The sequence below is a fragment of the Caenorhabditis briggsae genome, assembly GCF_000004555.2.
Source record: "Caenorhabditis briggsae complete genome, chrIII, whole genome shotgun sequence".
In the NCBI taxonomy this organism is placed as follows: domain Eukaryota; kingdom Metazoa; phylum Nematoda; class Chromadorea; order Rhabditida; family Rhabditidae; genus Caenorhabditis; species Caenorhabditis briggsae.
The window spans coordinates 8,351,523-8,365,319 of record NC_013490.2 but is presented as its reverse complement, the minus strand read 5'-3'; the positions used below and the strand labels follow the sequence as shown (position 1 = coordinate 8,365,319).

The 13,797-nt window shown below is 37.1% G+C and overlaps 2 protein-coding genes across 2 annotated transcripts in view; one reads left to right on the top strand and one right to left on the bottom strand.

Annotated features, from left to right (window-relative positions):
• The window catches only part of Cbr-pitp-1, a gene marked incomplete at both ends in the record, with an annotated part of 6,136 nt that extends 5,008 nt beyond the window's left edge, over positions 1 to 1,128 (top strand). The window contains 3 exons of the mRNA XM_045244121.1: positions 151 to 871; positions 917 to 1,010; positions 1,059 to 1,128. Of these exons, the coding sequence (XP_045094101.1) occupies positions 151 to 871; positions 917 to 1,010; positions 1,059 to 1,128 (885 nt within the window). The remainder of the gene's footprint in view (positions 1 to 150; positions 872 to 916; positions 1,011 to 1,058) is intronic.
• Positions 1,129 to 2,113: 985 nt separating this feature from the next.
• CBG09750 lies at positions 2,114 to 4,303 on the bottom strand (the record flags this gene model as incomplete). The annotated part of the gene is made up of 4 exons (XM_002641420.1): positions 2,114 to 2,166; positions 2,860 to 3,024; positions 3,645 to 3,753; positions 4,265 to 4,303. The coding sequence occupies 4 exons, from the start codon at positions 4,301 to 4,303 to the stop codon at positions 2,114 to 2,116; spliced, it is 366 nt and encodes a 121-aa protein (XP_002641466.1).
• Positions 4,304 to 13,797: the final 9,494 nt, after the last annotated feature.

The window sequence follows — 13,797 nt, the reverse complement described above, 5'->3', positions numbered from 1 at the left end:
GGGTTACGGTAGCACTCGTTTGCCGGCTGTGTTTTCGAAAATTCTCCTTGAAATACGGTGGCCTAATTTGTGTTAAAATTCGGCCACAACTCCAATTTTTTTGCACAAGAATAATATCTTTAAATTCAATCAGCAAGTTACAAATTTCAGATCGCAAATCTATCTGCTAATCATCGAGCTAACGATATTCTTGTCACAGCTGGAATGGATCTTACTGTCACTGCTAAGTTCTGTTATGGTCCAATGGATTTAGTAGCGTTATCCAGAGAAGCTGTATCAGTATTCGTGTGTCCACAGAGAGGAGATTGGTATCTCCACGGTGTGTTCGATACCGATTCTCATGGAAGACTCACAATCCAACTAGCGAAAACTCTTCCATGTGGAATCCACTCTGTCAAAATCGTTGTTCATGGAGATAGATCCTACCTAGACGCATTCGTTGCCATAGTTCCACATGGAACCAAATGCGCCGTATTCTCAGTTGATGGTTCTCTAACTGCTTCTGTCTCAGTCACTGGAAAAGATCCCCGTGTCCGACCTGGTGCAGTGGATGTAGTTAGATACTGGCAGGAACAAGGATATCTGATCATTTATCTGACTGCTCGACCTGATATGCAACAACGTGTTGTCTCGGCATGGCTAGCTCAACACAACTTCCCCCATGCTCTTCTTTTTTTCAACAATTCCTTCTCAACAGAACCATTGAAACAAAAGTCCCTTCATCTCCGTCATATCGTCGATATGGGTGTTCATATTCACGTGGCATACGGTAGCAGTAAAGATGTATCTGTTTACACTTCAGCTGGTGTGGACCCAGAACACGTCATCTCTGTAGCTGGATCTAGAAGGCGTAATGTGTTCAGATTGGTAGGTTGAAAAAATTCAGAAGAACAAATCAAAAAGGAATTACTTTCAGAAAGTTATTCATCTCATTTATCTGCTTTAAACTCAGGACAATGTGCACTAGGTCAACGGATTGAAGACGATGGGCTGACGCTTTCCTTACACAGGTGAGTATTTTTTGAATTTGCCCTGTTCTCTGAGACGATATTTTTCAGAAACGTTCAACGGACGCCTTCATTTACTCCACGTGGCGGGAAGTTTGAAAACGAAAAAGACCGTCGGTAGCATCGTCTTCATTCACATAGTTTAATTTAAATCTCTCTCTTTCTCTCTTTTTTCTCTTTTCCACTTTCGAAATACGGATAAACCCCTTTTAAACCTTTCCTCCTCACATCCCCCACTCACATTCCAAAACAATAATTGTGGCTGATTTAATAATTCCGAAATTGGCTTTCTCTCTCAGGTGTCACTTTTTCGTTTTATTCCGATTTTTCGTTTCCCAGTGTTTTTGAATATTCTAGTTTTCAAAAATTGTCTCATTTGCTCATCTGGTTCATACATTTTTTTTTTGTGTACAACGAATCCAAAAATTGTTCTTTTTTTATCCATACAACGACTCGAGCTTATAATGAATTGATTTTATTTTTTACTTAGTTTTTTCGTTGGGGTTGAATATTTAAAAAAAGAGGAAAAGAGAATTCTGATGCTGCAAAGGGGCAAAATTGTATGGATACACCGTTGAAAAAGACATCAAAAGCCGACTATACCACGAACTATATCGGTTTGGAAAAAATGGGAAAAAAATGGGAGAAATTAGAAAAGAAGCTCAGTTACAGATGGAAAAACTAGACGGAGTGTGGGAGGAAAAAAGAGACTATGACCAGAATTGAATGGAGAGGATTTCGGGGGCAACAATTTTGATTTTTTGATTAGAGTTTTTTAATTTTTGGTTTTGAAGTTTTTGTTAAATACATTTTTACAGGATGGGTTTAACAGGAACAGGAAGAAAACGGCGAAAAATTGGGAGAAGATCACAGAGTTGGCGGAAAGAAAAGAGACAAAGCAGGGTCGAATAAGAATGGGAAAATGGAAGAAAACTGACAAGAATACAAGGAAGTTTCGGAATGAAAAATGAACACTTGTCGTCGGCTGATATCCCGTTTTGAGGAGAGAGAAAAAGAACAAAGAAATTGGAAAGAAATGAAAATGAAACTTTGGGAAAAAAAGAGAGGTAGAAGGAAAGGATCAGTTGAAGTTTCAGAAAGAGCAACTATGAGAGCACACATCGACAGCAACCCGCTGATTTCCGTTTTGTCAGTGTTTCTGAAAATTTGAAATTTTTTGAAAATACTTTGATTTAAAAAATTATGAACCGGATCTCTTATATCGGATTCACTTCAAAACCAGTCATTTCGAAACCGGTCAATTTGCAACCGCGGTAATACGGGAGAATATATAAGTGTCAGACTACAGAAACATTTTCTATGCTCTTTTGAATGGAATAGATCCTGAAACTCGAAAAATTCAAGAAATTTTTTTTGAAACAAAAAATTAATTTTTGGATTTTTGCTAATTTCAAAATGTTCTATCAGAAAACGCTTATTTGAAACCCCTAAAGTTGTTTTTTTGTTCTGTCAGTATTAACAAGGTTGCTAAAAAACCGGTTTCGAAATTACTGGCTTCGAAGTGACGCAGTTTCGGGATTTCACGGTTCTTTTTTTATTTTTAAGCTATGTTTTCAGCTTCCCAGAACTTCTGTGTGTCCCATGAGATAATTTTTTCTACACGTTGAATACACTTCATGTTTATATTCTCCATCTCTGCTTTCTTCTCTTAAAGTACTACGGACCATTAGAAATATGAGTAGGAAACCATTCCCCTATGGGACTAACCACTTCCTAACTCCATCTGTCATTTTTCATTTATTCATTCAAATTAGGTCAATTTCATGTTCTCGTTTCCTTATGTTCCCCTCTTAAAACACCTGTCAATGAAAGAGTAAAAAGTAAAACTAACCACTTGAATTAGGTTCCGGCAGATTTTCCCTAGTCACCAAATGCATTACTGTCGTTTTGCCGGGCATTAACTGAAGTGCATGTAATGTGACGGAGCCGTGAAGAAACCGCCCGTGATAGATGAGTTTCAACATTTGTGCACTTTGTACTTTATCCTCGTACCACTCTGAAAATTTTAAAAATTACTTTCTTCAAATGCACAAAAGGTGAACCTCCGTAAAACCTGTAATTGAGAGGCCATCGGACTATTAACTTTGAGCACATTTATCTCGCTCCCTGTAACAGTTATCAAAACATGGCCAACTAACAAAATATTTTTAATATTATAATAAACATTTTATTAGTATACTACTTTTTGATATCTTTCACAGGAACCGAGATAAGTTGGCTCTAAGTGCAAGATGATTGTTTTCATGAATTCCAAAAGACATCTAAATCCTATTTAAAAAGGTGTTTCCTGAGTTTTGAGAATAAAACACAAACAAGTACCGGTTCGTTGTCTTCTTACAATTCTCGTTTCGCACATATTTGCGGACATACAAACACATGACCCTTTGGCCCCCCGAGGCAACAAGAAGGGATCGGTCTCGTTATTCGGCCGTGTTCCTCTCCTTTCACCCCAAACCCATAAGCCCATTTGTAGTCTTTCGGCAAACAATTGTCTCTTTTCTCTCTGAGAAGAAAAAGAAGACGATAGAAATAATGAACCAAAACGCCCGGAATGGATTAACACAAGTTTTGAAAACGCGCATTTTCGCCTTCCATTGTTCAATGAGGGTCACTTACCGTCTGGCCATTGATCGAATACCATTTGTGTTACGTCGTGAGCTGATGTCAGTGGTGAGAATTCGAATTCATGAGTCTTACCGCTGACAAGAATCAGACGAAGCACAACCTGAAATAATTTATACATTTATTTCTTGCTTGCCGAATGTCACATGTCTGTCAACCTGTGCACCAGGTTCATTTTGTGGGTTCAGCAAGAGCAATTAAACGAGCAAGACACAAAAAAATGGGTATTTATTATCAAACTATAGGATGTGGGGAACATTTCTGACCAACCAGGAAGAGAAAAAAACGTTTGAAGGATCTCAAGTAACTCTAAACCACATAACGCATGACCAGCAATAGAATCCTAGGTATTCCTAGGTATTCCTAACTTTATTCCAGTTGCTCTATTCATTATTCATGAATTCAGTGGAGCGCACGCATGCCGCCCATATTTATTCCTTTCAAGCTGAATGTTGTTTTTTGTCTCTGGTTTCTTTTTCTTTTTCCATTCGTACAGCAAAATAACAACCAACACAAATAAATATATCGGGCAATAATACATTTGTTGTGTTCGTCAACAAAATAGAACAACATTTCAATCCATATTGAATTTTTCAAAAAAAAAAAACACTTACCGGCTCTGCTTGTGAATCAATCGACTGTTTTGCACTCATTTCTAGTGCTTCTTCTGAATTTGGATGCCGACGTCTTCAGAATCTTCTCTCGAGTCGGTTTTGATTCCCCACGCCGTCACCCTGGAGAAACAAAATCGATTGAAACGGAAAGGTGGAAGAGTGCGGGAGAAGGACGAAGAAGAAGAAGGAAGAAGAGGAAGAAGAACAGGGGCTAATTATATTCGAAGAATTCTGGAGAATCGGAAGAAGAACGAATACAAAAGTATATTTGATTTTCAAAGTTTCATCATGTTATTACGGACACCATTTGAGGGGGAAAGAAGAAGAAGAAGAAGAAGAAGAAGAAGAAGAAGAAGAAGAAGAAGAAGAAGAAGAAGAAGAAGAAGAAGAAGAAGAAGAAGAAGAAAAGACCGACAGTTGAAAAAAAACAAAAAATAATGGAAGAGATAAAAGAAGAGGAAAGGCGCAAATTTATGAACGATGGAAGTAATGAGACGAATACTGATGTGGTGGGGATGAGATGAGGTGAATTCTAGAAGGAGAAGATGATGATGACGTGGCAAAAACTGAGAAAGATAAGAAGCACGTGTGGCTCACTCACACTGACTAGTGAGGGGTGGAGAAATGGAAGAGGAATGGGCTCTCATTTCGGAGACTGAGTAAATATTGCTAAGCGACACGAGAATCGAAAGAAGAGAAAGAAGTAAGAAACCAAGAAAACAAGGGGTATAAGAGGAAATATGTAACTGATTTCTGAGTAAACTGATTACTCACTGATTATGTTTGAGTTTTGTAGGAGGAGCTCCAGGGAAAACAAGGAGAGGGGAAAGTATTTTTTGAGATACGGTATTATAAAAGTAACAAAATGTGATATTCTATGTTCAAACATTCCTGAAATCCAGTTACTGTGAAATCTGTATCAGAAGAGCTTCTCTAACAGAAAGACCCTCGCGAGAGGCTCCACATTTTTACAGAAATTTCTTGAAACACATTTTTTGCTCAAAAACTAGCTTTTTTTGGTGAAATTGATAGGCTTTCATGTGTTTTGAACGAGGCTTCACCGAACTTTTTAATGAAAACTTTGGAAAATGATCTGAAAAATAGAAGGGCCCTTGTAACAGTGGAGCCTGCTTTTCTAATACAAGTTTTACAGAACTCAAATTTTCATTTGGGATGCGATTCAACTTTTAAAAATTATGTTAAAAAATAAATTCTAAATTGAAATTCTAAAAAACAAATTCTAAATTGAAAAATGAAATGATGAGATTCTTATAGATGTGATAAAAATCTTTTTCGAGGTACAATTATAATTTTTAGGTGCAATTAATACGTCAACAGTTATTCTTAGAACGACTCTATACTGATTCTTTTGACGTAAAAAATGTTAGCTGCCAAAAAAGTACAATTCGAAAGAATGTACCATTATGATTCAAGCTACTGCGACACAGAAACATATGTGCTTTTTTGTCAAAATATAATACTTTGTATTCTTTTTTTTGTTGGTTAGAACAGAAGATGTGACTCACTTTGAAACGAGGAAACGGTTTGATAGTATAGATCTCGTGTTTTATCAGATTATTCTTTAAAAGATTCAAATTTAAAACTTTTGGGAGAATAAAAAAAGGGAAAATAAAGATAGAGAAGAAGAACAATCAGGGAACAGTAGTAAAAACCAGAGAAAAACCAAAATTCGGGTACATTTCTAAATGTTTGTCCTCCTCCAAAATCTTCCTTTTTTTAGAGGAAGTAATAATGTAGAAGAAAAACTCTCGCTCTTTTTGCTTACTTGAAAAACAGAATTCGGGGAAAAACGAGGTGAGTGGGAGGAGTCTGTGCTGCCCGTAAAGGAAATTTACTCTCCAACGGACATAGACCAACAAGAACGTGTGGAACTTAAAGTCTACTGATGACTCAGGTTACTTGGCCGACGAAATTCTAGATGTTTTAGTTTTAGATGATGTTGATGACGTGGCAGAGGAGGCAAAAAACGGAGGATGAATGAAAGAAGAAGAAGAAAAAGAAGCTATATTCATAGGCAAAAGCTGCTAGAAGAGAGCGGATAGCAAACTCAAAAAAATAACATGTTGACGAATTTTTTTGAATCATTTGGCGGCGGTGTTCTGGTCGTTTCATATTTTTCTTCTATTTCATATATCTCCCTATGTTTTGATTTTTGAAAAAAACAACGAAATTGGAATTGGAAACAACATTGACTGAAAATTGGATGACCTCAAAAAGTGAAAATGAGAGGATCTATGTGTGATGGAAAATGGAAAGGGGCAGTGTGGACACAGAAAAAAACGGGTTGGCGCCCCCCGGAGAAGGCGAGATGCGGGACGAATAATTTGGTTTTGACAACGACGGAAACGACGAAGGAGAAGAAAAAGAAGAAGACGTAGACGGACAAAAAGGAGAAAAAGTTTTAGAAGTAAAAGAAGAAGACGTGCTACTGCTTCAACTACACGCGTTCTTTGTCGAAATCTGGCGCTCTCTAACAAAAAAAAGAGAGAGAGAGAGAGAGAGAGAGAGAGAGAGAGAGAGAGAGAGGGAGAGAGAGGGGGAGAGAGGAAACACACTTCAAACACTTCAGGTATTTAGAAGTGGCCGGTGGCACACAGGTGTGTGTTTGAGAGGGTGATTGAGGAGGATGAATGGATGTTTATGAATGAAAAAAACGAAGTGATCAATGCATCGAGATCAATGCGAGGATACTGGCTGGAGATAGTTTTCAAAGTGGATCTGTGTGATTTTGGAGCACTGGCACTTTTCAACCTCATCTCTGACAACCTCATTTTTGTATCTTTGACATGAACAAAGAAGAAATGCGTTGAAGGTGAAAGTTAGGAGCCCTCCTATTCCAGGTTTTACGGTAAGACGACCAAATCCAACTCTTTAATCAGATTTCTGGAAGTCGAATCTCTAAACGAGCAAGTTTTGGACCACCTCAATCTGTTATCGCTCCATCCAACAGAACCCACCAGCTTGATCCCAAGAGAGTAATAAAACTATTAATAGTCAACCGACTACACCCCGAACGATGTCGTCGTGATTAGTGTCTGGAGAGCTATGATGTCAAAACGAACCCCCACGGAATCAAGAAAGAAGCACGCAACCCGAAGAATGTTCTGGAGATGTGGACGTCGAAAAGAAGACGTTGTTGCTCGGATAAAAGCGAACAAATAAAAGTGATAAAAGGAGGAATAGAAAGGAAATGAGACCGGTGTTATCAGGTGATTATCACACAATAAACCCAATCGTTCAAGATGCTGGGAACGGAGAAATTTGATAAGAGACGACAAAGGGAACTATTACTCAAATAATGGATAGAATAGGGGGGGGGGGGGGAGAAGGAAGTCTTGAAAGAGTCTGACATACTCAATTGCATGGGGGAAAACCGGAAAAATGCGTTCTGGAAACTAATAAGCTTCGGGAATTCTTTCGAGAACCACAAGGACAGAGACATTTTTAAGGGGATAACCAGAATGGAGATGTCTAGGGACCAAAGGCGCATAAACTTGAAAAGTTGTACTAAAAGTTCAAAAAAATTTGGAGAATTTGAAAGTTCGAAAAAACTAGAAATGAAGCATTAGTTGGAATGCGAATAATCAGAAATATACTGGCCCTTCTATTACAGGTTTTACGGTGAAAGCTTAATTGAAAATCAAACGCAATTATGCTTTCTGTCAATCCCTAATAGACAAATGTAATAATTCAGTTCGATTCGTCGTCACCGTGAATCCGAAATGAATTCAGAATAATGCTTCGCGTTCCTCTTCTCCTTCTCCCGCCTGTCACTGACTGTGCAATGAAGCGAGAGATGAATTGTGTTCGAATTGCCAGAGAAACCCTCTTCTTTTAGGTCAATCAGTAGATAGAGAACAGATAGGCGTGTAACAACGGCAGCAGAAATGAGAAGAAGGAGAGAGAACGAAAGTCTCATAACAATAACAACAGAAGAAGTAGAAGAAGAAGAAGGCTAAAGAGGGAAAAGGTCGCAAATTGAATCGGAAAAACACCATATTGAATATGCCTCTTATTTTCTGAGAAGAAAAATAAGGAACTTTTTGGTAGGAGAAAGGAAACAAATTTCGAATTCTCCACAAGTTTTTTTTCTTCTCAAAATGAGTCAGAGCAATCTGAAGGAATAATGAAATATTCATGAAAACGTAACTTTTTGGAAATGTGAGAGTTTCCGCTTTTTCGTTTCACCGAGAATTCTGTGACAACAGGTGAACATGAAGAAATGAAATTTAATATTTTCTTGGAAAGCATGAGAAAACAACTAATTGAATCTCGATATTTAGGTAGGACGGTGGATACAACAGCTGATTCAATTGTCGTTTTTGGGAGCACAATGAGTCATTTTTTGGAATAATTTAATTGTTTTATTTTTGAATTGTGTTACTTTGAAAACGAAACTTTAAAAAAAATAGACAATCAAATGTTTTTAACATGTATTTGAAGGGCCCATTAAATAAAAAGGTCCCTCTAATAGAACTCTCGTCCGAGAGCGGCTTGAAAAATAGAAGGAAATTCCCAGAAATTCGTTGAAACACTCTGTTTTGCTCGAAAACTTGCTCAAATTTGATGAAATCGATAGCTTTCCATGAATTTTGAACGAGAATTCACCGAATTTTTCAATGAAAAGTTTTGGACGAAATGACCAGAAAAATAGAAGGGTCCCTCTAACTGAAGGGCCCTCCGGAGGTACCTTTGACCAATAGAAGGCCCAGCTCTTCTAATACAGGTTCTACGGTTATCCTATCTCCCTATTTTCTTCCCAAAACCGAGTTAAAATGTTCAAAAAACTTTCCCAAAACGGAAAACGCGGAAAAACAGCAAAATTTTTTTGATGCCTTTTCAAGTTTTCGTACTTTTTTTAAAGTTTTCGTACTTTTTTGTCCATCTTCAACGTTGGGAACGGGCGCTTTCATCAATGACAATGCGATTTGCGGACAAGCCGACAAAGAAAAAAATATATGGACAAAAAATGTTCATACGAATAGAAAAAGTGCATTTTTAGGATAGAAATGTGAACAGATTGAAGAAGAAATGGAGAAAATGTCATCCGGAAGTGAGTGGTATATGAAAAAAAGTGAGATTTTTGGTGCTCAAACAGAATTCATAAATCACTTGAAGTTTCGAGTGTGTCCAAAAACTTTCGGGGTTGGGAGAAGAAAAAAGTAATAACTGAAAAAGTAAAAAAGAAAGAGGAAGAAAAAAGGAGAAGAAGAAGAACGATGATGTGTGTGTGTGCATTCTCGGAATAAAAAGTATTCCTCTTTTTTCTTTTTCGCCAGCCTTTCTCCTCTTCAATTCTTGAGAAAAAAAAAGCAAAAACAAGCGATGAGACATCAGCTGATCTATGGAGGTGAATGACACGAAAACACATTCGTTCGTTTTCTGTTTTTTTTACTTTTTCTTTTTCTTTTTTTTCAGCCAACTCTCTGTCTCTCACTAGAACCAACCATTTTGTATGGCTAAAGAGAAGAAAGACGGAGAAAAAGCTCGCAGAAAGCCGATCGATAACTAGTCTAGAGGAGCGGAGCGCACTCTTTTCCTCCTTCCCGTTTCAACTGAGTGCTCATAGAGGGAATAGAAGAAGAGGAACAGATGGAGAGAGAGAGAGAGAGAGAGAGAGAGAGAGAGAGAGAGAGAGCCCCTCCTTTCTTTGAATATCCTTCTTTTTTTCACAAAGTGCGAGTATGGTGGGATGCACGGGTGCCGTTTTGTGTTACTGTTTGAATTGAATACAGACAAAAAAACCACTTCTTCTTCTTCCTCTTCTTCTTTTTGTTCTTCGAGACTCTTGGGAGGACTTGTTTGAATAATTGTTTAGTTTCGGAGGCTGCTCTTTTGAAAAGGCAAACGAACTTTTTCACACTTTGCGCCGCCGGAAGTTGACAGGTATTTCAAGTGGAAGATTCAGGAAAAAAACTATTGAAATTATGAAAACGTTTTCAACCTATGTTCACTTCAATTGTCATTTAAAAAGTTTGGTTCTGAATGAAACCATGGATCAAAGTTTTAAAATGTCATTTTGAAACAAGAAATACCGAATTTCCTCTAATAGTAATACCATTATGAGGATCCCTAAATATCCTGCTTTTTGAAAAAAAAAACAGAAGTTTTAAATCTTTTTTTTCGTTTTGTTAAACTTCATCAGTCGTGGGCTTCAAACAGATGTGAACCGCTTTCCATTCTAATGGAGTTTTGATTTAAAAATATACCCAATTTTCTCATATTAGAAGCCCGCCCATACCGTCAACTTTAAGCTCAATTATCTCGATTCCAGTGAGAGATACCAAAAATTTGTCAACTGAAAAAAATATTAAGGATAGTGTGATAAATAATTCAACAGCGGATAAATTGTTGATATTTTTCATGGGAATCGAAATACTTGAGTTTAAAGTTGAAAGCTTGGGTGCGCTTCTATTAGAGGAAATACGGTGAGTTGTAAAATAAATTTAAAATGAACTTGGTTTTCCATAATATGAAATTCTAAAAAGAAAACAGTTCAAAAAAAGAATCCTTGTAATTGTCTTTCCAGTAAGAGATATCGAAAAGTTGAAAACAAAGAAAATGATGTTGCTATCAAAAAAAGACCAAACTTTGAGAAATCCGCCTGTCAAGTTTTCCTTAAGGTACAACGAAAAATCTCCAGTTAGTTGCTGTCTCAAAAAGTAAATAAAAAAGAAATCAGGTTGATTTTTGTCTGCCAAATGAAAAAAATCAAAGGATACGGAGAGTGAGAAAAAAGATGGATACACAAATAAATAAAGTGAAGTGAGATGAGGAGATAATATCTCGAATTTCCTGTTTGCAAATTGAAGTGAGTTGTTTTCTTGTAATTCCTCTCTAACACCCAATAATGCATATAAAGAGAATGAAAAAACGGAGAACTAAGAAGAAGATCCTCTCAGTCTTGGGGAGCTCAACCTACGCCCCGGGTGGATGATCTGGCACGATTAGGCAAGTACATCATCAAGAAGACGAAAAAGAATTGGACAAGAAGGATACATTGTCTTTTTGTGTTGCTCCTCTTCTTCTTCTTCTTCTTTTCTTTCTTGCCACAACGATAACGATTCGACTAATTGCGATGCCAACACGAAAGAGCACAACAGCTGCTGCTCCAAGAAGCTCTCCGGAAACCAAACGAGCGACACATTTCAAAACGAACGGGACCTCGAGAATTCATCAAAGCGTGAGAAGAAGAAGGCGCAGTTGGTGAGGCTGGAGAAGCATGATTCGTCAATTTAAACATTTTCTACAAGGGAGAAAATTCGTCAAAGTTTAAAAGAAAATAGATTAAGAAATGCAACAATACACACCACTTGGAAATAGGCAAAGCAATGTATTCAACAAAAGCAGAGACAGATCAAAAAGTTCAGTATACTCGAGCTTTCCGTGATTTGTAAGAGAAGACTTGAAATGGTAGTAGCAACTTTTTGCAATCAGCCATACTAATAAACAGCTGAATGATATCATTTCAAAAGACATCATTCCGAGACAAAATGATATCGAAAATAAAAAGCGCGATAAAACTAGCATATTTGTTCTGACTAAAATTGGCTATTGGTTCGAAAAACAACGTCATAGTTTTATAAACGGAATTTCTTTGCAAAAATCATGATCTCTCTGTCTAACACAAAATACCTAAAATTTGAAACTCGAAAAAATTCTCGACATTCTGAAAAATTACGAAAAGGCCATTCCAAACTTTCCTGGTAGATTCCGATACAAAAACTGAATTCTCATTATTTTCAAAATCAACAGAAATATTTTCAGATTTTTTTATATATATATTTCGTTTATTCGAAGGATTTGAAGAAATAAGGAGTGATGGTAACCGGGGAAAGAAAATGGTAAAAAACGAAGCTAAGAAGAACTAACCCGCAAGAGTTAGTCCTAATGTGGGGGAGGAAAAGAAAGATAGTGGCAAGATCAAAGGGATGGGGGCAAGTCAGAAACGGGTAATCGAGATCTCAAGAAGTTTTTGGAATTGTGAGGACGGTAAGAAGATGGGGCAGTTCTTCACAATAGCGTTCCAAATTGGGATTTGACACAGGCTATCCTGCCATTGGTTCTAATCCCGATGAATCTTTCTTAAAATTTTTGATCTTTTGCCCACTGCTGAACTGACTAAAACCAAGAGATCTAATGAATCGAAATTCTAAGAAACCCAAAATCTCAAATATTCAAAGAAAGAGCACTAAACCGCTAACCCTCACATGCATAATTCCCTCTTCTTTTTTCTTCCAAAGAGACCTCACGAATAAAAAGAATAAGACATGCGTTTTTTTTTCTATTGTTATCTTCCGGTCCTTTTTCTTCTACGATCCTTGGTTTTTTTTTATTGAATACTACGTATGGGGGAGCAAAATAAAAAGGCAAAGAATGAAAAGGGTTCAAGCCTTTCCGTTTTTTTTCCTGCTTTCCTCTACTGAATTATTCATCTAATCGAATTTCATGATGATCGACATGTAGGCAAAATAGAACTGCAAATGAAAAAGGAGAAAGAGTTTCTGGTGACAAAAAAGGAAAAAGTGAGTGCGTATCCTCAAAACTGCCTCCTGTCACCCGCTACCGAGGCATTATAATCGGTCGTTCGAAAATGTAGGACGAGTTGGAAAAATAGTAAAGAATTGAACAGAAACGCAGATGATGATGCAGCTGACTACTCACTCCATCTCTCTATGTTATTATTATTATTATAGTCATTATTATAACCAGCAGTAGCAGAAGAGACCTTCAGCCCAGGCACACAAATCTGCTGTGGGAGAATTGAAGGCGTCGGGTAGAAAGTAAAACGTCGGCGGTGAAAGGATTTGCCAATGAAAATAAAAATTAATCAAGGTTCGGTAAGCGAAAGGAAAAGAAGAAGAAGAAAAGACGAATGATATATGATGCAGTTAGGAAGGAAGCACGCTTCCTTCCACTAATTTGATTCCATTACATTATGCGACCGGTGACGTGCAAAAATTGGCTTTCGGCAGATGGACTTTTTTCACTTGAGATATCAACATTCTTCTATTTCTTCTTCTAATTTCAAATTGAGAGACATTTAAATGAATTTAAGGGTTCAAATAATTTCAAGGATAAATTAGTTGCTTGAAAAATCTAAAAAAGAAAAGTAATGAGGAAAAATGATTAGAAAAAATGAACTGAAAAAAATAGAGCTGGAACCAAAAGGAGGCCCGGTAGTACTGTATTTTCAAGCCAAATTTTGAGCTCTTTATATAATCTTGATATAATTATTCCCAATTTTTTTTGTTTTTTTTGGTTTGTTCATCTGTTTGAAAGCAAAAAAAATCAAAAAAACTATTTGATCAAAAAAATCAAGGTGGTCCCTTATGAGCTTTTCGAAATTTTCGATATTTGCAAAATGATGGCCAGCTCGCCAAGGCCCTGAAAATTGGGAAAAGGCCCGGCCCGGCCCGTTACAAGTATGAAGAAAAGATTTTTGGTTTTGCGGTTTTGTTTTTATGAAGTTGGGGCAGAACAATGCGAAAGGTTTATAAAACTTTTTTCAA